Source organism: Furipterus horrens, unplaced genomic scaffold (genome assembly GCF_987537825.1).
Source record: "Furipterus horrens unplaced genomic scaffold, mFurHor1.1.pri manual_scaffold_9, whole genome shotgun sequence".
NCBI lineage: Eukaryota > Metazoa > Chordata > Mammalia > Chiroptera > Furipteridae > Furipterus > Furipterus horrens.
In genome coordinates, this window is record NW_028327179.1 from 6118526 (window position 1) to 6142750 (window position 24225).

The window sequence follows — 24225 nt, forward strand, 5'->3', positions numbered from 1 at the left end:
TTTTTTTTAATTCATGTGTAAAATTTAGCGTGTTTATGTTATATACTTTACTTTCAGGGAGAAGAGACATAGCTTTCATCAGAATTACAAAGGGGTCTGTGACTAGAAAATATGTTTTATATAAAGTGATTGATTAGGAACAGATTTTTTTTTTAAAGCCTGGTGTCATCAATTTCCTGATATAAGTTGTTTCATTGTATCTACAAAACGTGCTTCAAGTCAACATAGAAACTGCGCAATAACCTGACTGCACCCACTTACAAGGCAAAGTAAAACAAAGAAGCTAGCTTCCTGCTCGGTGGGAATGGTGGACTTCTGAGTCACCCAAAGAGGGACCGTCCACACAGCTGCCTGTTCTAATCATGTGGATGAATAATGACGAAAAGCAGGAGCGATGTAACCATATTTAAATAAATTGACTTACTGAATGGCATAACGAACGAGTCAGCTGTGACTCCGCAGGCTCTCAGCTTAGCAAGGGCAGAAATCTTTGTAGCTTTCCCGACTTCCATGCCTGCGACAGTGACTGGCTGTAAGAGGATCGTCAATACTAGGTCATCAATAAATGTGCGCTGGGTGGATGCCTTGATAAAGAGTTTTCTAGAACTCTTTGGAGACTGTGGGTCCAATTAAGTTAGGTCGATTTTTAAAATTTGTTTTTACCACTAATAAGAAAATTGTTTGGTTTGGTTTTTACTGTAGCTCGTGTTTAGAAAGCAAAGCACTTAGATTATGTCTTTTGTTTGTTTTCTCCAGGAAAACAGCATTCAGCTCTCATCTTCATAACAGAAAATTGGTCTCTTAAAAATGTAGAAACCACCCCCGGGGTGGGGTGGGGGTGGGGGACACAAACATGCCTTGAAATTCTGAAGAGAGGAGCCCCATGGCGGAGAAAAGAGCCGCGTGGTAAACATGAGGTGGTACATTCTGGACCTTTTGCTTCTTACCAAGTTTAAAATCCAGCCACGCCGACTGCCCGTTACTGCGTGGCTCGTGCTGCACCAAATGAAAGGCCTGGAGAAGACTTGACCCTTTGAGGAATAAGCCAACTTCCTTAGAGGAAATAACTCATTGACCGGACTCTTCTTCAACAAAATAAGGAGCCCCACCTCGCCCTAGAAAGCTATTTAGAGCAAAACGAAATAACTTCTGAATGTAACGAACTGTAATTTCTACAATCAGTGGGCGCTGCTGATCCCCTTGTGACTGGGCTGTGTGTTTGTGGTTTAGTTTTAGTGTTTAGTTTCGCAAGAACAAAGGGGGAAGTGTCTTCTAAGCTCCCCCAGGACGGTTCCTGGGGTTTCCGGCCTCTGACTTCAGCCAGCAAGCCCAGATGCACGTTTCTGCCACTGCTGCCACTTGGGTTTTTCCTTTTCCAGCAGTTTTTATCTCAGAAGAATTGCCTGGCAGAGACCCCTCCAGCTCTTCCCAGAGCCTGGGAGGCTCTCTCTCAGGGATCTAACGTAGTGACAGGTGACTCTGTGACTGTCTGTCTTTATTCGCTCCAAACTTATTGAAAAGTGTCTAAGAGTGTGTCGGCGGACGGAAGAGAAGGGGAGAGACTGCTCCATCCTGCGGCCTGGACTTCAGGACATCTCTGAACCCGCAGCTTCTGCAGCCCGGCTGATCTCTCCGGGTGCGGGGCCCCAACATGCGGTCCCCCTGGAGAGGCCTTTTGGTGGCTCCTGTGCTCCTTCTCCTGGCCTTGCATGTCTCAGCCTCTGCAGCCTCCCGTGACCAGCCCAGCACCAGAGCCTCCAAAGGGCACACCTGTGTAGGTACGTACACATTTTGCATATTTTTTTTTCCTGTGGACATAACATTGTGATCAAATAACTTTGTTTGCGTTGCCCTTCACCTATTTAATGACATCGACAGCTGTCAGATTCCAAGGACGACACCGATAACCTCACCGACATGGAAAGACTTCGGGACTCAGAGTGCATGTTGATGCTCCCCACGCATGTGTGTAGGGAAGTGCTGTGTACAGTTGCTAGTCTGAATTAGTCATGAAAGTCTTCCACCACATTGGTGATTGGAATGCGCCCTCCCCCACCCCCCACCCCCACCAGATAGGCGATTATTAAAGCCTGGAACACTGACCTGCTTTCAGAAGGCAGCACCACACAGTAGAAAAAAGATGGGCCTTGAACTCAGACAGACACACCTGAGTTTGCATGCTGCCCGCCCCCGCCCCAGCCCTCGCTGTCTGTGAAACCTCATGAAAATTCCCCAACCCTCTCAGGATGCCGTGGTCTTACTGACAAAACAGAATCCCCCCTCCCAGGGGTGCGGTGAGCATTGAGATCGGGCAGGTAAACTGCAGAGTATTTGCGCCCACTAAAGGCTTCACTACCTCAGTTTCCTTCTTTCCCTCCGGGAGTCCAGCGTTGCTGGTAGCAGGTCAGTCACCTGGAAGCACCCAGCAGTGACTGGGATGTGGTTCCTTCATCCTTCATTGAAGTATTTCATTTCCACGTTGTTGTGGTTTTTTTAGGCGAGGAGTAGGGGTGGAGGTACATTTGAAGAGGAGTAAAAGTAGGGTACGGCCTTTGATATTCATATTATGCCTGCAGCTTCCCAAACAGTGGCAGGCACGTTAATGCATCAGTCCTTGGAGCCAAGGAGACCCAGAGCTCTTAGCAGCGATTACTCAGTGGGCTGCTCCCAGAAAGAACCCGGACTATGAGCATGGTGTCATCTCTGACAAATGGAACATCTAGACCCAGATTCTAACACTTACAAATTACTTCTGGAGACAGTACAGAAAAATATATAAATTAGTTCTATTTCCTGAAAAGCCATGACCTTGGGTTATTATTATACATGACGTCTGTCCAGAAAAAAATCCGGCCATTGTTAATATAACAAGCATGGTTTGGGCAACTCTGATGTAACCTGGCAGCCAAAGAGAGGGGACTGGAATGCACACCTGTATGAACAATGGCGACTTCACTGCACTGGTCAGTGGGGGCGGTAGATGCCACTGAGGGAGCATGTGTACTGTGTGGCTGTCACATTCAAAATGACTGAGCGAGTAGGACAATGAATCTGCATCAGATTTTGCATTAAGCTTGCACATGCCTCTGCAGAAACTATTCAGATGATTCAGAAGGCCGCACTTACGGCAACTGTTGACTGGCAGCTTCATCACGACAACATACCTGCTCATGCATCACGTCTCATGCAGAGTTTTTTTGGCTAAACATCAAAACGCCTAGGTGACTCAGCACCACTACAGCCCAGATCTGGCGCCCTGTGACGTCTGGCTTTTCCCAAAACTAAAATCACCTTTATAAGGGAAGAGGTGTCGGACCATCGATGAGATTCAAGAAAACAGAACAGAGCAGCTGAAGGCAGTTGGGAGGACTGTGGGAGGCCCCAAGGTGCCTGCTTGGAAGGGGACTGAGCTTTCATTGTCCTGTGTGCAATGTTTCTTGTGTCTTCTTCAATGAATGTCTGTTTTTATACTATGTGGCTGGATACCTTCCGGGCAGACGGCGTATGTTTGTGAACATACCTCTAATTCCAAAGTCTCCTTTTAAATTAAAACCTTCAGACCCAGATTGCCCGAGAACCTAGGCTGCACCATCCTGGGAGCAAAGGTCTGGGGTCCCCTGACACCATGTTGGTGAAGTCATCCTCCCCCACTGTTTGGTTCTACCACATAATTATTTACCATCGCTTCATTGGCTCAAAACAAAACCCTAAAGCCTGTCCAACAAAAATACACTTGATGAAAGGCTTACATGAAATAGGTCTGACTTCTAGGATGATTGCAAATTAACTGTTTAGATTTAGGCCTGGTGTCTGAGATATGGGGCCGCCACTGTTTTAAAGCAGACACAAGATAACAATGCATCCCCTCCCTGCCCCATTCCCAATGCGCACAGAGAGCTCAAAGGAGCTGCGAGGGGTCTGGGACGGGGCTGTTCTGGTTGTCTGTTACTGCAGAACAAACAGAGACATGACCATGGCGCTACACCATCATTTTGTGGGTCAAGAACTTTTCAGAGCCTGCCTGGTGGTTCTTCTGCTCCAAGGAGGATGGACTGGGGTCACTAAGTGGCATCCCGATGGAAGATCAGTGGATCTGGAATGACCCAAGACAGCTTCGCGGACATGTTTGATGCTTTGTGGGAGGGAGGTGGCTAGCAGGTTGACTCCTCTGGGACTGTCTATCAGAGTTTTTACACTTGGCCTCTCCAGCAGGACAGTCTCAGGAAAGTAGGACTTCTTACATGGCAGCTCAGGGACCCTGAGAGAGAGTTCCAGAAGGTGGGAACCAGAAGCTGCCAGGCTGTCAAGGATTGGGTCAGGGAAGCAGGGCAGCATCACTTCATTTTCTGTCCGTCAAAGAGAGTCAGGTCCCTGCACTGAGACTCAAGGGGACGGACACAGCTCTCTCCTTTTGATGGAGACTGTCCAGGAACGTGTGCCCGGCTCTGCCAGCCACATGCTTGTACTTTGATTGCCCATTAAATTACTCCATGGCCCAAGAGCTTGGAGAGTCTGTTGCTGATCATGTTAGATGATGATTTAATGCCCACGTCCTCACCAACTCTCGACTTCTAGCTAACCCTGCAGAGATGACTTACTTTCCCGACGTCATCATAACAAGAAAGGAGGGTACAAGACGAGTCCCCAGGGCGATCCGATCCGCATTCAGCTGTGGGCTGGGCCAGCTGCTGCAGGGCTCCACAGGGGTGTCTTCCTGTCTGAGGGTGGTTGCCTGGGAAACAGACCCAGAAATGTGAGTGGGTGGAGCTCACTGAGGAGGCTGCAGGGTGGGGGTGGGGGGAACACCTGTGAGAGGGTGAGGACAGCAGGTGTGGGCCAGACAAGGTGGACTGCGGTGCAGGCACAACAAAGGAGTCAGCCAACCTCACGGAAGGCTCGAGCATTAAAATGGCTTTTTCAAGTTGTCCTGAAGCAGGCCCGGTCCTTGGAACCCCTGCGCTCGCTGGTCAGTCGCAGGGTGTGAACTGACCCTAGTGGTGGAGGCAATGCCTGGAGAGGACTCCAGTGTAAGCGCTCAGCACCCCTGTTCCCTGTATGGATCTTACCCAACAGCAGTTGGGGTCCCCCTGCCTACCGCCACCCTCTCGGGGAAATTCCAGACGCAAAGCTTTGGTGATAAAGGAAAGGAGTCTTTATTCACAGGCAGTACTTAAGCCTGTCAAATCACAGCTTTAATCACTTCAGCCTATCAGTTAAGGCTAAACTCTAACACTTGAGTTCTCCTAGCATTTCCCCCGTTAGTTTCTGTAGGGTTAGTTTATAAACTAAAATAACATAATACACATAACGCTACACAATTCTGGAAGACTGGCAGGCTTCTGCCTCAAAGCCTGTCCCCTCTAGAACACCCAAAGAATAAACCTGCCACCCTCTGCCAGGCCTGCCCGATACTAGGCTGTGCCCGGAGTTCCTTCCCATGCCAAACACCGTCCATTGAGAAATGCAGGCAGCTGCAGCACCGTCACCCAGGCGTCGTCTAGGAAGAAGAGACAGAGCCGGAGCCAGAGCCAGCCCAGGAGCCGGAAAAGCTCATGAGCCAAAGAGCCCGCCCCCTTTTTATTTCCACTGGCTCTGGAGGCTTCAGCTTCTCAGCCCATTCCATCCTCAACTGCTTTCCATTGCCTGGCAACCGCCTCCTAGGGCCCCTCCTACTTCCCCCCGGTGATCTTAATTAGACCTCTCTGTATCATGGATACACCCCACATTGTTTATCTGCTCATTATTAACGGACCTTTGGGTTGTTTCCACTTCTTGGCTGTTGTGAATGATTCTGCTATGAACATTCATGTACAAGGTCATGTGTGGTTTACATCTGTTATATATATATACACATATATACACATACATATATATAAACACAAATATATATATACACATACATACATATTTATATATCTAGGAGTGGACTCTCCGGGTCATATGGTAACTCCATGTTAACATCTTGAGGAACTGCTGGACTGTTTGATAGAGCCATTAATATCCATCTAACTTGTTATTATCCATCTTTTTCAGTTCTAGAATCCTAGTGGGTACAGAGTGGTACCTTGTCTAAATTTGCATTTCTCAATATATTGGCCATTTGTATAGCTTTAAAGAAACGCCTATTCAAGTCCTTTGCCTATTGGGTTGTTTATTTTTGTGTTTGGTCTTTTATTGTTGAATCGTAAACGTTCTTCATATAATCCTGATGATATCCTTCAAGTCCAATTTAGCCATTTTTTCTCTGTCGTTTGTGATTTCTGTGTCATATCTAAATCATATATTTTTTAAAATTGTTGCCACTACTGTCTTGCTATTGTCCTATGCCCATTCCTTTATCTCATTTCCCAGACGTTGGTCACTAGCCACCATTTTGGTTGCCAAGGCTCTAACTCCTAAGATTACAAGCAGTAAGAATAAACATAAACTAGACTCAAAGCTTTTTAAAAAATTTTTTATAAAGGAAGCTTCTTTCTCAGGAGATGAGTTTTAGAACCAAAGAGCAGAAAAAGGAAAAATACAGTCAAGGCCTAAACAATGAGCCAGAAGCCCAAAAATAATGGCTGCCAGGAGCTCAGGGAATTCCCTCCTGACCTCGCGGGGCTGCCTCCTTCTCTGTCCCTGCAGAACAGCTGGTTTTACTGCCCAAGGCCCTTTGACCGACTGTGACTCTCTTGCACAGCCCAGAGTTCGCAAGCAGTACTTCCGTCCACAGAGGTGGGCACTCATTCCGGTTGCCGACCCCCGTCCCAGCGGAGAGGATCTGGGTTGTCTTTAGTTCACCAAATTAAGAGGCAGGTGGGAGTGAGGCCACCTCACCGTAGAGACGGGCCAGCTCCCACAAAAGGTGAGATTGTAGGGGCTGGCGATGCTCCAAAAGGAGCCACACAGATGTCACTGAGTGAGGGAGTCAACACCCCATCATCAACAACCCAGTTCCAGCCCCACAAGAAGCCTTTGCAGCGGGAAGCCAACCCGGAGGACGTGATCTTGGACAGAGTCCAGTATCAGAAGTCCGCTGTGCAAAGCCTCAGAGGTCCCTTTTTCAATTTACCATAATTTGTTTGCACTGAACTATACCTCCCATTTAATCACTAAGCAAACATGATTCAACGGGGCCTCTGTCTGCCACTTTTCAAATGTTAATAGAATCAATAATGAGCAATGTTTATTTTTTGCAAAACATCATTTTCTTTACATGGGTGATTTAGGGCCAAAGTAATCCTTATGTTCCAAAGCCACTGACATTTAAATTAACTCACTGAGTTTATTTTTTATTTTCATTTTTGTAGCACTAGCTGGTGCTCAGGAAGCCTTAACATGACTTCAGACTCAGTTAAAACCCTTCCTTCCCACCCCACAGACCCTACACAGAGTGGTCAGAGATGACTTCATAGTTTGAATTTTTAAAAAAGAGGTGGCCCTGTGGTTTCAAGCCAACGTGAATGACAGAACAACAGTGTCACTGGCGGAAACAAGAAAGATTTAGACGCAGCCAGGGGAGAAGGCTGGAAAGTTATGATCACAATTCATACATACAGCCATCTCACTTTCTCTATAAATGAACACCTGACCATCCGCCATGCCGCTGCCGACACAGAAAGCATTTCATTATTGGCCACTTATTGTCTGTTGACTTTGTCGGTGAGGTTTATATGGAGGACACTTTCCATAACTTAAATGAACTAATTCTGTGGACCCAACAGTCAGCAAAAATGAAGTAGGCATCAAGACAAGAGATTTTACCTAAAGTATCAGACAGGCAGAAGCCTACTGACGAGAGCGATGGGTCAGCATTCCGATTTTTGTCTGAATAGTTGTGTTTTAGCAAGGTCTCTCCAAGTGAAATTGTAATAGACATAGTTAACAGATAAGTCCTAGCAAAACTTTTTTTTTTTTAATTTCCCAGAAATGGAGAACATGACTAGGTAACCAATGTTCTTGCAAGTCAGGCGGTTTCTAGTCCTTTGCTTTCAGTCCAACTGAAGAGGGATTTAAGAGAGTCGTCATGTGAGAGATCATTTGAAATAATTTTTAATGATAGGTCACCTAAGATTTTTGACATTTAACTGAGGAATTAATTAATTAAGTGATATTGCTATGTCAAAAGTTCTTTCACTTACATTTACTTCTTTAAGTAAATGTGTTTTCTTGGCACTTAGTTTCTAAAATGAAAAATAGGAACAGACATGATAGTGAACCTCTTTACATGAGTAAGTAATATTTTTCAACAGATATAGGTATTCATTAAAAAGGCCTAACCATCTCATTAAGAGATTCAGCTTCAATAAAAATTTCCCTTTATTATTTAGGAATTGTTTATGAAATTGGCAATACACAGTGTTTAGATCAGTTAATTTTATCAATAAAGGAAACTCTATCCAGAAGAATGTTTTAATACTTAGATGTTATATTAACAGGAAATTAAATTTTTTACTTAATTTTATTTTTAATGGTAAGAAGTATAACAGTGTACTCAGTAAAATACTTTCAATCATAAAAGTATATTACATTGGGATAAAATTCAATTATTGAAGAAAACGCAAGGAAGTGGATTTTTCGTTGACGTATGAATTCAAGGAGAGGAATTATCGATATAAATTTCTCAGTGTGAAAGAAGAGCTTAATCATATTTTTTAACTGGGTAAGAATAAGTATAAATCACTATAGTATTTATATTCCTTTGGATACATGTAAGAGATTATTGTATTATTTCTATTGTAATTTCTACAACCTGCCTGGAATTGTACCCTTTGCATCCATTCAAATGTGGGAGGGCACACCGTTTTTCGAATTTTCTTAGGGGCACAGAGCAAAATGTGTGAAAACCGTTGGTGTGTGCGCTGGACTCTACAGCATGAGACCTGTGCTCTGCAGTCTGCCCTTCCGGGCTCTCCGGGATCCGGCGCCTTTCCACCTCTCTCTTCTTCTCCTGTAGACCCAGGGCTCTGACCTTGGCCAACTCTTCTCTTTCTCACCTGCAAGTCTTGAAAAACGCCACTCCTCTCTTCCTAAAGGCCTTTCCTGCCTTTTTCTGTCAAATGAGGTCCTCCCATCCCTTACCACTGGGCTCTGCCAGCAGATTGTCATTGGTTGCCCAGGGCAGGGTGAGTTCCTCTCTATTCTGTGGTCCCAAAGCTCTAACAGGTCCCTGTAGCCCAGCGCTCACAGGTCGCAATGACACAATTGTTCTTCTGGTCATCAGTCTTTCCTCCTTGTCTGTGGCTTCTCTCACTTGCCTTTGCCTCCTCAAGCTTCTGAGCCCAGAGCAGGTGCTCCTAAGTATGTGCTGGACGAATAACAGGGTGGAATGGCCCCTGGCGTCTTCACTCTCGTTTCTTCGGTGGTAATGTTTTGGGTACTTCTAAATCCCCCACGCCAGCCACCCTGCATCCCTCGGCACAGCCTGTGCGTCGCCTCTCGCTGCCCCTGCCTGGCCCTGGAAAGCCTCAGCCCTGGTCTCCCCAGCAGCTGTCCGATGGAGCGCGTCTCTGTTTGCCAGTGTTCTCGGGGGAGTCTGCGGTTTGGAGCTCGCGGCGTGTTTTCTCATAAAGACGATGTTCCACGCGGTGGCTGGGTTAGGCCACAGTGCTTAATCTTCCCAAATGTAGGGAAAGTATCAGGTAGCTGCAATTCAAAAAAGGATTCAACCACAGTAAAGCCAAAACAGTGTTAATAGTACATGCTTTTTAAAGATAAGTTTATGGATTTCTATTTTGAACAGAGTGTGTGGAGAATATATCTCTGCCCGACGGTGGGCTCAGCAGGTGAGGGAGAAATGATCGATCGTGAACGTGAAACACCTGCTCTGGGCCAGGAGAAGGGGTGAGGGGGCAGGGTTCACACCTGGGCTGCGCGCTGCCATCTCTGGCTCGGTCCCCAACGTCTGAGGGGAACAGGCCTGGCAGCTGATGATTTTCATACCTTTCTTTCTTATTTCCCTTTCTTTCCAACAACATGAAAAAGGCCTGGATGATGGTTGTTGATGAAAATTATAAATATAAAACCATATCCTCAAAGAACTCATGGACACAGACAACCACGTAGTGATTGGGGGTGGGGTGGGGGTGGAGGTGGGCGAGGGTACAGGAGAAATACATGGTAACGAAAAAAACACAATAAAAATGAGCTATTATCAAAAAAAATATCCTCTGCTCCCACCCAACCTGGGAAATCTGAGAACAGAATCTAGTGTTTGTCAACTGACATCGGGGCGGGGACATTCGGGACAAACTCACGCTGATCCAACAGGAATATCGGACCCAAATGCAGACATGGTGCAGCAGCTAACCTGTCGGGGCCTCCATTGGCTGGTCTGTAAACTTGGAGAAATGACGGTTCCATCTTTGTGAAGTTTGAATCGGATGCTACTGTGGGCAAAAACACATTGAGGACAGTGTAGCAAACCTCTGGCCACATGATGAGTCACTCACGCTCCTACTCAAGGTCAAAAAGGAAGTGTAGGCACCTCCAGCCCACTCACACAGCTGCCAGGTGCTGTCAGGACTTTTCACCGAAGTGCGGGCTTCCGACCAACGGATCTAATAGACGGCTCTCCGCAGCTGCTGCGATTCCAGCCCGCACAGACTGATTATCATTAGCGTTCCAAGAGCTCTGTTTCACTGCAAAAGGACTGCGTGGTACAGCCGGCTGTCTCCCTGAGCCGTGTGCCCAGAACCAGATCCCGGTGGCAGGTGTTTTTATTCAGGCCCATTTGCTTCTTTTCCTACAAGACCAGGGTGTCCATTTCTATTATACTCATTATTTTCAGGTGCCAGGTGAGAAGAGGTTTTGGTGACCACTGAGCGAAATGCATGGCTCTCACCTGCTGTCGCCCCTCCCGAAAGGAACAGTCACTTGGACAAATTTTCTTTAGCAGAGCCAGGCCTTTTGCTGGCAGCCAGAGGATAGTTTGTAATGGGGAAATTACTCTGCCCACGCACCTTTCCAAGGGAAAACATTCTTTACCTTGTCAAGATAGTGCAACCTCTTATAAGAAGCAATAGAAAAGTCCATTTCTCCGTTCTTGCCACTAAAGGATTTGGGACATACCTCACCGTAGACCCAAAATTAACAATCCACTGGGAAGAGGAGTTGAGCCCCCTGGAAACCGGCGGACATGTGCAAAAGAGCTGAACTCAGATCAAAGTGAAGGCCAGCCAGGGTGCTTACCTCTTTCAAGCCTCATTACACGCTTTTCTACTGGGGTGTTTTTGGTCATAATACCTCTTCACTAGGCAGAGTAATATTAGTGCCAACACTCATCCGATCCTCAGAGACAGCTGACTTTTCTTCTTGTTGGCTCCTTCTTTATTTATCTAATGATTTCCAATTTTTGCCAGCACTGCACAGAAGCCAGGAATGCCATAAGAATGCTTGGCAGGATTCTTCTGAGTGCAAGAAAAGCCCAAATCTTTAAGTACAAAGCACAGGTTGGTCCCAAGCAGCGCAATGCTCTTGCACTCACCCTTCCAAGCCAGGGGATTCAAACAAGCACATACCTGCACTGGAGTTGAATTTTCCGGGGAAGGGAATAGCGTACACGGGCTGTGATCACTGGGGCCCCTGAGAACGGAGCCTCCTTAAAGAGAATTCCAAGCAGAGTTCTCTTATCCACGTTCATCCGATCCATCTGCTCCACTGAACCAGCAGTGGATTTCCACGTCCTGCACCTCGCCACATCTATTATGCCACTCATTCTAAGAAACTGTTATTTTTGGTACCAATGAGAACGAAAAGTTGCTACGAATGAAATCGTGAGAACCATTGAGAAAGAGCCCGCGCTCCTCCTGGCCACCAGCCCTGTTTCTTTCCTGGGAAGCCTCTTCTGCCCCTTGCTCTGGCTTAGGTTTCCTTCAAGTTCCGTCTCACCACACATTTGACGGTTACTCGCTACTTACCATCCAGTTCATTTAAATGTGGAAACTGTATTGTGAGCTCCCTGCGGACACGAATCACACTCTGTTCATCCTGGGTCCGTCAGCCTTGCACAGTCTCTGGCCAAGAACAGGTGTTCAGTAACCTGGGGTGAATGCACGTGTTCTTTGTTAAAGCCAATCTTGGAAGGCTTCCCCGATGCCTGGGAAATAAATATGTGGTTTTTGCTTCAATGAGAAGGAAAAGATAGCCACTGGCAGAATTTTCCAGTGATATGTCTAGCCTTCCATATATACATATTTTTTAAATTGATTTGAGGGAGAGAAAGAGAGAGCCAGAGATCTGTTGTTCCACTTATTCATGCATTTGTCGGTTACTTCTTGAATGTACCCTGACCAGGGATCGAACCCACAACCTTGGCCTATCGGAATAGCGTTCTAACCCACTGAGCCACCCAGCCAGGGCGCCTTCCATACGTTTTTTTTCTCTTGCATGTCTCCATAAAGAGGGGGTCCCATTCTCCACAGGAATAGAGGGTATTTCCAGGACTGTCATCTCTCACTCGTCCATTCAGTGAGCATGGGCTAAGCTCGGGTACCAAGCGTGGAGCTAAGCCCTGGAGCGGACGCGTGGCCCTCCAGGAGGGCGATGTCTGGGTGGGAGAACATCAGAGTAGCACTTAGCACCTGTCCCAGGTAGCGGGGATGGAACACTGGGCCACCGAGAGAAGGAGGCAGTGACCTGGGGGAAGACGATGAGGTTTCACTGGAGCTTGAGGAGGACTCTGAATGACCAGGCAAAGGCGGCGAGGGTCAAAAACTAGCAAACAAAAATATACAGCTTTTCGGCAGGAGGCGGGGCATAAAATGAGCTCCCCACAGAGTGCAGGGCTCTGCTGAGTGGAGAACATTTGCTTATTTTTGGTCCCTCCACGTGTTTGTCATCTCAAAGGCTGGTCAGTTAAGGGAAACTGAGGCAGCACAACACTCCACATTCGTCTTTGTGTTCCTTTGTCACTTCATCTCATCAAGGAAGTGGCATCACGTCTAATTCACCCAGAGATACTCCCTGACCTTATCCATCTGAAAAACATTTATCCCGACTCACAGCGTGTCCGGAACGACTCGGGGCGCATCCCGAACGCTCCATTCCACCTCAGCCAGTTGAGTCATCCTGCCTACTCGCCACTTGCTCCTTTCCTTTGAAGGCGCAGGCTGAAGGTGTTCTGATCATTGGAAACCGCAGTCAGCCCGGTCCGGAGTCATCGGGGTTGTCCACCATTATTGTGAAGTCATGGAAAATCACAAAAGCCACAGGCTAGGTCTCAGGCAGGCCTCGCCGCGACACCTCCTCTGCCTGGTGTCCGTGCCAGGTCTCCAGTTTTTATTCTCCAGTCCCCACTGTGCTTCACGTCCACGCTGCGTGGCCAGCGCTGCAGCTCACCATTGAGACGCCATGGAAAGCCCTGGCTGCGCACGATCTCAGCCCCGTCCCCGCGGCGCTCTTCTGTGGCCCTGCGCGGCACGTGGGGACCCACGGCTGTGACCTCGGCAGCAAGGGCGCTCGCTGTTTGTTTCACACCAGAGGGAGCGGGGCAGCCACATCCTGTACTGTGACGGGAACAAAGAGCGAGCAGTGCCGTGTGCAGGCGAGACGCTGAGCTAGAACCCAGCAGCAGGTGCACCTGGGAGCCCCCTCCCGGGGACCCCCCAGCCACTGACCACGGAAACGCACTCAGGTGGCTGCGCCCCCCGTTAGCTCGCTTCAAGTCAGCACGCATCTGTGGTCCTCCCCGCCCCACCCCGGACCCACCACTGCTCCAACGCCGCCCTGTGTCAGGCCCTCAGGGTTAGAGGAAGACCCCCCACTCCCGCCCTCAGGGGTAGGTAAGCTGTTCAAAGTCACTTTATTGATCAGTGACAGAGCCAGAACTGAAATCCAGGTTGTTGTTTTATTTCAAAGCCTCCCGTTTTCAGCCAGACCACGCTGCAAACTCTTATCGCCGTGCAATAGAATGATTTCGAACTGTTTTTCAATTGCTGTTAAAAATTCATTTAGCTCCACCCAACTTCACAGGCGATTAGCAGAGACATCAGCCAGGCTGTGGAACTGTATTATCAGTGTGGAAAATAGTCACGTATGTTAAATACACTTTATGTATTGAAAACAAAAGTGAAATTGGTTTATCTCTGGATGATTTGAGTGATGTCTACCTTTTTTTGCTGTTCTGTTTTTTCATGCTCTAAAACAAGATCACATTGCATCTATATTTTTAAAAAATTGTTTTTAAAATAAAATAAACTATATATGAGAATGCTTTCTGGACCATAAAGTGCCAATAAGTATCAGCTACGAAATACATTGCAAGGTAACAAACCCCTCAATGCATGCATTAGGTCAAAAGGGCATCTAATCGACCCTGACAGCTGAGGTTGACAAACGCCCAGCAAGGGGCCGCTCTCAGAGTAGTGACGCCATTGTTCCCAGGGTCACACAACCTCGGGCATGGGAGAGCCCAGTCTACCCAGTGCCTTCTGAGGGCACAGACCCTGATGTCACAGCCTCGTCAGGTGCTGCAGTGTCTTGGAAGGGGCAGGTCTCTCGGGCTCTGTTGACAGCCCTCGTGGGATGGAGGACTCTATTTCTCTCTGTCTATCAAGGCCCGGTGTCGCTATTCATGCCTGTGACCTGCCACCCCCCCTCCCAAGGAGTCCTGGTGGAAATTTGGTTTTAAGGACACCTTGTGTGTGAATTGGGGTCCCAAGCTCCTTGAGCAGATGGATTACAGTGCGCTTACCGCTGAACCTCCCCTCAAATTCAAGCTTCCGATTGCCTCTTTGGAGACCAGCCTCGGCTGATAAGTGCTATTCCTCATCTCAGGGAAGCCTCGCAGGCGGCTTGCGGGGACTTACTGATCGTTAACTGGCCAGTCCCTTGTGTAGAGAAGTAAGAGCCCCCTCCCTTTGGGCTTCCCTGGCAGTTCTGGAGATCAAGGCTGGTGATGGAACCTTTTAGGAGTTTCAACCTTGCAATTCCGGGCCTTTACCTTATCATATATTGAGGCTGCTGAAGGCATATATTTCTAACTTAGCCCAAGGTTCCTTCTAGACACTCATTATATGAGTCCATGCCTTCAAGCAGCATGCTCCATAGCAGTGAGGTAAAATAATATTTTACAATAGTGTTATGATTTTAAAGGCACATTCGATTGCACTATTACCTCATTTCACCCTCACAGCAGCCCTATGGGAAACACATTATTACGTACTTCGCAGCGAGGGAACCAAAGCTTAGCAAGGCTGGATGGCGAGTCCAAGACGGAAGTGCAAGACTCAGTCCTTTCATGATCTCCTTTAAATGACAGCTTCCTCCCACGTGATCAAAAAGAAGCGGGAACAAAGCAAGATTCCTTGACTTCCCCCGGGTCACGTAGCTTACAGGTAGCAACACTGGGCCGATGACCAGTCTTCTGACCCCAAACCCACGGTCTTCTTACCACATTTCCCATCTCACTACAGACCACAGCAAACTGTGCCCACGGCAGACTTTCAAAGTGAAGGGCAAAATCTGGAAAGGCTGGTGTCCTCCAGCACGCACACACTTCCCCTTTGCTCCCTGGACTGCCCAGCACCGGTTTCCACGCGGCACTGCTTGACATGGTCTTCTCTCCTGCAGGGTGTGTGGCAGTGGTGTCTGTGATTGAACAGCTAGCTCAAGTTCACAACTCTACGATCCAGGCCTCTATGGAGCGACTGTGCAGCTACCTGCCTGGTAAAGACAAAGGGCTGGGGGTCGGGGGGCGGGGGGTCTCCTCTCCTTCTCTTCCATGAGTCATCATGAGTGAGTTTACACCCATCACACCTTAATGGAGGAGCATCTGATCGTGTTATTTCTGTACACTGGTATTCTGATAAGCTCCTAGATTTACAACAAACAAGAAAGTCACTCCAGGCGGTTTTAGCCTCTGACATTCATCTCCCGCCACAGCAGAAAAATGGTGGTCAATCATGCTCATCACGATCAAAATAATGAACAATTTTTAATCATTTACATTCATTTGACTCCATACACAGATCCAGGTGCATGCACAGACGCCCAACACGAAGCTTCAGGCTGCGAAGATAACAGATCTCAAAACCCTAAATGGGGAAATAACCTGGGAACATTCCATTGATTTGAATTGGATCTCAGTAAAATCCCTTATGTGTCCTGCAGAAGAAAGAGCTCATTGGTGGTTTAAACAAGCCATATATTTGTTTTTCATCCTCAGGAGCAAGAAAGTATTCTTTTATCCCATAAAGAGAGTGGTGGGTGAACAGTCCCAGTGAATGAGCTTCCCCAGGAATCCAGCTTTCATTTATTCAGTGTCAAGGGACTAAGTCACCCAAGGATGCCCACTTAATTGTTTCTGCGTAAGACAGAGGGGCTGATGGTGATCGTACCTTTGATGCAGAGTTCATGCTGGGTCGCCAGCAGGACAGCACTTTCAGGGAATGTAACGCACGCGGTCACGAAGCCAAACTTTTTAAATTCAAAAATAAAGACTGGGAGGGGATAATAGACAAATACACGTGTTCACCACATCCCAAATTCTCCATTGGTAAGATGTTGACCTATTCACATCAGATCCTTCTTTTGTTGCATTAGGATGACCTTCAAATGCCCTTTGGTCTCTCTCCACTGTCAGTTCCGTTCTCATACCTCTCTAGGGGGACCCCCACACAGGAACTTAGTGGGAATTGTTCTTGTCGAGCCTTCAATTTTCACGTTCATGTGTATGAACACATACCCTATGTATTGCGTTGTTCTGTGCATGATTCCTTTAACCTTTCCATGGTAAACCAAATGTAGGAAGCAGCACAAAATAAACTAAGACTTTTAATCACCTTGTAAACATAGCTCATGGCAAGAAGGAACAGAGAGACAGCCACTCCCGAAGCCCCATCCACACATCCCAAACCATCAAAGGAACAACGTTCTGAATTTTACCCCAATCGTTCCCTTGAATTGCATTAGAGTGCTATCACCCAAGGGGGCTCCACCCGTCTTACAATGTTTGATTTCTATGTTAATCTATAGGGTTCCTCTCCGTCCCTTCCTTTTCCTTGTCACTCAGCTGTGGAATTTGCCCTGAAGAATATCCCTGGATCTTGCTGATTGCATCCCTGCCGTACGGTTGAGCACGTTTCTCTGTGCTCTGTGGTTCCTGGAAACCGGCAGCTGTGTCCAGAGGCTTGACCACATTCCAGTTTGATTTTTTTGACAAGACTATGCGTGCCGGTGTTTCCTTTCATCTCGGGTCCTTCATAAGTGGTTTTCTTTTTCCTCTTTTTGTGATGTTAGCAGCTGTTGACATTCAACGACTGGACCTGTTAGTTCACAGGGGGTTGTGAAATGGTGCTCTTTTAATCTATCGTTTATATTTCATTCAGTAATTGAAATAGATTTAAAGACAATTCTCATCCTTATCAGCATTTTTTTAGATGTTTTCCTCGTAGCGCCTACTGGTACTGCTTATAGCAGGAAAGGCAGGACAAATACTTCATTCTTTTGCTTTATTTGCCAGTTTTCAAATAATTCATTGCCTTTCTACTATCATCCCAAAGCAGTCAATTAGCTTTCTTTAAAATGTCATTATGAACTCATGAGTTTATACATATTTGATGAGTTTCAGTCTATTTCAATTATTATCTTTTTGAAGCTCTAACTGTCCCAACTTTGCCCAGTAGGAACCTCTTCCATTTGGCTCCTGACGTAAGCTAAGTGACCGCCAACAGCCGCAGCGTCCTCACTAACTGGTGTGACCAGGTGTCCCAACCCTGCCTTGTGCATGTCCAGCCCCAGGCTCAAAATCGGTCATTTCCGTTAGAAGCCCTGCTTCTTTGGGTAGGAAATAATATTTGAAGACAACAATCTGGATGCATAGGAATGTTCATTGCTATGGAGTTGATCACTCTTTCTAGGCCTCTTCAGTAGACACTGATAAAAATACACATTTATACACTTCCATATATAACTTTAAAATAATATATCTAATGAGTTCACACTGACACTTCAAATTCAGGACCACAGGCTTTTTTTCTTCATCTCTTCTCTACATAGCTGTCATCTGCTTCTTTCCATCCTCTAAGTCCTAATTCTCAAGGACAAAGGGATTGATAGAGTTAAAAAAGCCCATAATTACTCATTTGCCTATCCCTTGTTGCACATAGATCAGCCTCAGAATATCAATTTTAATACTACTACCATCAATATGTTTTATCATTATGGAGGGCAGTTAAAATTGTTTTTTGCCGATGCTTTTCCATTTCTTATTTAATCATTGCACTATGTTATCTGAGCATATAGCCATTATGTGAAAGGCCCATTCCCCCTCTCTCTCATTTCATGTTCGTTCCATCAGCTGCTCTGTGACTGATGTTCCCCATCAGCCCGTACGAGGACTGTGGGTCTAGCGGAGCTGACGTCTCGCGCTCATTCCTCAGGAAGGGCTCATGGGAAATATGCCTTGAATTTCTTGCATGTTTCATGATAAGCTGTCTGCGCCCTTTATACTTGAAAGTCAATGTTTTTCTGGATATAAAAATCCTAGGCACACACTTTCTTTCCCTACATATCTTAAATATGTTATTAAAAAGTCTAATGATAATCTAATTTTCTTTTTCATATAAGTCTTTTGTCATTGTATAGCGTTGCTCTGAGGATGCACTGTGCTCTTGCAAGAGGGGGTTTCAAATACATTTCTTATAATTTCAGGGAAGTTTTTAGTATTTATTCAGTTTCCTTAATTTGGTTTTCTTCTTCAGGGATTTCTACTATTCATACTTTGCATCATCTTTGCCTACCTTCGATATGCGCCTATCTCTTGAATACTTTTTTATGTCTTCATATATTTATTAAATCTTAAATGTGTCCCTCCCATTCTAATTCTCTTAAGACATCAGCCTTTTCTTCCCTCCTTCTTCAATTCACTCTAGTTTAGACTTCATGTCTTTTATAATCTTGTTTCTTCCCTGAGTTCTTTTTTCCCATGCTTGAGTTTTTCTGATTCGCATTTCTGTTGTCTTTTCATGTCTTATATCCCTTTCCTAATGCGTCTTAGCTCATTTTGAAATACAGTATTCCCTCACTTATCACGGGTATTACGTTCTAGACACCCCCCACCGCGATAAGTGAAAATCCGCGAAGTAGGAACCTTACATTTATTTTAGTATTTACTGTACAGTACCGCAAAATCCCGCAGTATAGCGAAAAACCCGCGATAAATAATTAAATATAATATTTTGAAAAATCCCATGATACAGTGCGGCCATGATCAGTGAACCACAATATAAAGAGGGACTACTGTATTATGTTTAATTTTAATCCTTTTTTGGCACGACTTTCTGGCATGATTTTGCTATCTGTAGGGATTTGGTTCTGCTCCTTGTTCTTTTTTTTTTCTTTCCCTTATAATAACTTTGTATGGGAGTTGACCTAGATACATTTCTGTTGCTCATTTTTATATGAAATTAGTTTGACAAAACTCTCAGAAAAAGAAGTGGTTCAGGGTGGCTTTCTAAATTCACAGAGCTCCTGCTTCTGTTCCTGAGGGATGTCTTTAAAAAAGGCAGCTTGCTTTCTGAGATTTTCTGCCTCTGTTCCTCTGCCCACTTTTCTCTGTTTTTTTTCTTTACACTGCTGCTCTCCTGTTCAATGCTGACTCCAGACTCAGTGGTTTCTCCTCACTGGGGTCTCTGTCCTGTGAAGGAGCCCTGGCGGGCCCGTGTCCTGCCTCTGCTGGTGCCAGGCCACGCTAGCTCTTGGGCGCTTCTCACCTGGGGCTCTGCACCCGCCTGTCACTGCAGCAGGCAGAGCCCCTCCGGATCCAGCGGCTGTTTTCAGGTGGCCCAACACGCTCTCCAGTCAACACCTCTGAGGGGCTGGGGGATTCTCCTATCCTTGTGTTTGTCTGCCATCCCATTGCTTCCCTCTACTTTCCTCCACTGACCTCGATGACCCTCCAGGCATGTGGCTGTGTGTGGTTTCACCTTGCCTGGTTGTATTTTGGGGTACCTGGAGGTATTCTGTCTCTCACTCTATCCACCTATCTCATTGTGCCTCTGGAGACTCTGAAATTTCCTGTTATGAGTCAGAAGGAGCCAAGATGGTACCCAGAATACCAGCAATTTTGGTTTGGGTTGTTTTATATCAGGGGGTGGAGGGCAGGGGGACAGAGAGAGAGAAGCAGAGAGATTTGGTAGAGACTCGAAGAAATTCTAAAACTCTCCTGCCTCTACTATCATCTTTCCAGAACCCTCCCTCGTGGGGGCTCTAAGTTTACATCCATGTCTCCTGTATGTTCCACTCTGCAACTTCCGTTCTTCCCTCAACAGGGTGTTTTTGAGGTCCACACACACTAAGACGGACAGGTCAAGCCCCTTCGTTACTCTGTTGTTCTTCACCATATGTATGTGTATTCTATATTTTATTCATCCATGTTCCTATTATTGGACATTCCCAATCTATTACAAACCTTCCTTCATATTTTCACACCTCTCACTGAGAAAGAAAGGAGGGAAATATTACGAAAAATGGTCATGCTTATCAGGACCTGTCTGGATTGGCTGTCATTTCCATGTGATAGAACACACCGGCAGATAACACTGTGTGTACCCTGAGTTTCGTTTTCTCTTTTTAGGCACGGTTGCGTTGTCTCACAATGAAAGACTAAGTAATCATCTCATTTCCTAGATGATACCCGCAAAATGTAAGCAACCGAAACCAAAGCTGCCGGTATCCAAGGGGCCACCTCGGCCCCTTTGACTCATAACAGGAAACTTCAGAGTCTGCGGAGGTACAACCAGAGGCTGAGAGTCAATTCCGGTAAAAGAGAATCTGGTATTTCACCAAGGGAAGCACGTAGGTGTTTTGGTCGTCAGTTACTTTTCAGGTTTGGAGAACTTTCAAAGGATTAAGAAGGTTGTTATTTTTTGGGTTATTGGCATTGTATTAATTGATGTTTTACCTCTGGGTGGAAATAAGGTAATCAGTTCAGGGAAAAGACTCCTCCACTTGGCAGGCACAAAGACAGGTGGGCATGATGGCTTGTTTCCACTTTATGAGTGTGTTAAACCGTGCACAGAGTGGTCACGTGACTTGTACAGGATGACAAAGGCTGTCTGTCTCCTAGCTGAGGACACCTAGAAAATGTAACAATCCTGGACCCAGTGCCTACCCTCTCCCTGTATCGCCTTCTGGTCTGCTGAGCCGGGAGACTGGGAGTCAAGAGGGCATGAAATCATGCACATTAACACAGTTATTATTTTTTAAATGTTTTAAGCAGTATTGCTGGTATCTCCAAGGCTAATCAAGTGCAGAAACACCATCTTCGCAGAGAAAGCACAGAAGCACTAGTTCTGAGAACAACCTATCAGTAAATCAGGTGGCCCTTCCTGTGCCGGGAAAACAATTTTTCTGAATTGTACAAAGCATTTCTGACCTTCAGTTTCACCCACTGCTTTCGCCTCCGGCTCTCATTAGTAAACACCTCAGAAGGCTCTCAGACTTATTAATGGAAAAAAATGATTAATGGAATTATTCTCACAGGGGGTTGGAGGACTCATGTGCCCTGAGAGTCTTGCTAGAACCTCACTTTCTCAGGCCGCCTGTGTGGAAAGCTTCCCTCCGTATGGTGACATGGCAGTGCAGAACCCCCCGTAGACTCAACGGGAGGAAGGCAGCTCTTCTCACGTCCTGCGGGTTCTGAAAACCTCCTGGCTGCCTAGAATGTACCGGGGTGGACAAAAGTGGGTTTACTGCTGTGAGCGCGTGAAAACAGTGTATCCTTGTGTTATTATTTATTAATTATTATATGATTTCCATACAAACAACCGTAAACCTCCTCTGGCCCCCCACCCCCCACACAGCCACGAAGCTCGCTCTGTGGTCAGTCCATCTCCCTGTGTTGCAAATTTCTCATCAGTACTTGGTGTGTATCAGTACCTGCCACCCCTGAGGCAGAGGAGGCCCCAAACACAATGTCCCGAGCATGTTGAAATGCATCCCACAAGTAACGTGGGCTTTTGGAGTCAAAAATTTGAAACTCTTACCAAACCCCCTACTGTATCTGTGACACTGGACAGGTCTTAAACTCTCTAAACCTCAGCGTCCCTTCCTACAAGATGAGGGTAAAAATCACCATGCGCCCCACCCCCCTCCGCAAGGTTCCTGTGTGAAAGGAAGTGATGGCAAACGTGAAGGGGACTTACAATCTGGAATGTTCTAGGTTTTATTTACACGCACGCACCTATGGATACACCTAATGTATGATGATGGTGCAATTACTCTTTTTAACCCTTCTTTGCCCTTGGCAATGGCCACTCTTTTTTAAATGCTGTTCCACGTCTTTTTCATGCTTTGGAAAGTAAATGCTTTCGTACCTTCTGGGCACAGACACAACTTAAGTGTGTACACGCTACATCACACAGGTTCCTGGCAACATATTAGTGTCACTCTCTTCCTCCAGGGCGTCAGGCACAGCGAGGTTGCCACCTGACTGTGGCTGCCCAAGGCCTGTCTGGCACTTCCAGACACTTTGCATATCTCTGCTCCACAGTGTTCAGTGTCAATCTAGAATTTTGCTCCCAGAGGGCCATCTCATGTCACATGTCACCTGGTTGTTACTGCTCCAGCACCTGCCTCTCTCTCCTCTCTCTCTCTCTCTCTCTCAAATTGATTTTAGAGAGAGGAAGGGAGACAGAGGGAAACAGCTATGTGAGAGAGAAACATTGACCCGCTGCCTCCCATACATGTCCCAACTGGGGATCAAACCTGCAACCCAGGCATGTGCCCTGACCGGGAATTGAACCAGCGACCTTTCAGTTTATGGACCAAACCACACCAGTCAGGCAGTCTGTAAGGAAACTGAGAGCTGACATGGTCCTGCTCAGAGGACGGGGACAACCTTGCATCCATTTAGCAACACAAGGTTCTAAAAAATCACACACACACACACACACACACATCTCTTGTTTTACCAGAAAGAAGACAAACTTTCTCTGCCTTTTCGGCTGTACTACAAGTTTATCCAAGAACACCCTCGTGTCGGTTTTTAAATTGCTCTGCTCTTGGCCACGCTCATTCTACATCAGCAATACCTGAATCGCGCTTCCGGAGCACTTCCCACATAATGTTGAGCCCTCCCAACGTCCCAGAGGGGGCAGGGAGGGAGACCGCGCCCTACTGCTCTAGCTTTCAGGCGAGGAGACTGCACCCCAGCCAGGGCGGGGAGCCGACGAGGGGCAGAGCCATTCGCCAGCGCCGAAACGCAGGTCCCTGAGTTCTAACAGCTCAGAGCTTCTGGAACCTTCCCCCGCAGCCCCCCAAAAGGAGCACCGAGGGAGAAGAGCAATGTGTTATTTTTAAACAGTTATATCGAGATATAATTCACATGCCCTGCAATTCGCCCGCTGGAAGTGCGTACTTCAATGGCTTTTAGTGTATTCGCGGCACAGTCAATTTTAGAACATTCTCGTTATTCCAGAAAGGGACCACTCTCCTTCTCCGAAATTCCCCGAACAGTCCTCCTTCCCACTCCCTGAGCAACCACCAGTCTACTTCCTGTCTCTACGAATCTGCCTAGTCTGGGCCTTTCGGATGAACAGAATCATACAATATATGGTCTTCCACAGCAGCTTCTCTCACTCACCCCAGTGTTCGTCACGGTCATCCCTGTGGCCTGTGACAGGGCCTCGTAGTTCTGTATTGGGTAATATTCTATCGTATGTAGGAACTGAGTCTGTTTTGTTCATCCTGTCATTTGTTAATGCAAATCTGGGGTGACCTGTTTCCACTTTTTGGCTCTTCTGAATAACGCTGCGGTGACCGTTTCGGTACAAGTTTTTGTGTGGAGCGATGTTTTCAGGCCTCTTGGGTAAGCAGCTAGAAGCAGAATTGTTGGGTCAGAGGGCAGCTCTATATTTAACTGTTTGAGGAGCTTCCAGACTGTTTACCAAAGTGGCTGCCCCATCTACACACCCCCAGCAGCGCAGGGTTCCAACTTCTCCACGTCCTCCACGCGCGCTGTGAGCTGTCATTCTTCTTATAGCCTCTCGACGTGGGTGTGAAGTTGTATCTCCTTGTGGGTCTGAGCTACATTTCTTTAACAGCTGAGCATCTTTTCATGCACTTATTGGCCGTTTATAGATCTTCTTTGGAGAAATGTCTGTTCAGATGCTTTATTGAAATAGTTGGTACAATTCACCAGCGAAGCCATCTGGGCCTGAGCTTCTCTTTGTGGGAACTTTCAATAACTAATTTAATCCCTTGTTATATGTCTGTTCGGAGTGTCTATTTATTCTTGAGTCA

At 46.6% G+C, this 24225-nt stretch overlaps 1 protein-coding gene across 1 annotated transcript in view; it reads left to right on the plus strand.

Moving 5' to 3' along the window:
• The first annotated feature begins 1488 nt into the window (after positions 1-1488).
• The window catches only part of AOAH (acyloxyacyl hydrolase), a 130228-nt gene continuing 107491 nt past the window's right edge, over positions 1489-24225 (plus strand). Inside the window, exons 1-2 of the mRNA XM_090287019.1 lie at positions 1489-1778; positions 15553-15648. Coding sequence (XP_090143145.1) covers positions 1652-1778; positions 15553-15648 — 223 coding nt within the window. The 5' untranslated portion in view covers positions 1489-1651. The remainder of the gene's footprint in view (positions 1779-15552; positions 15649-24225) is intronic.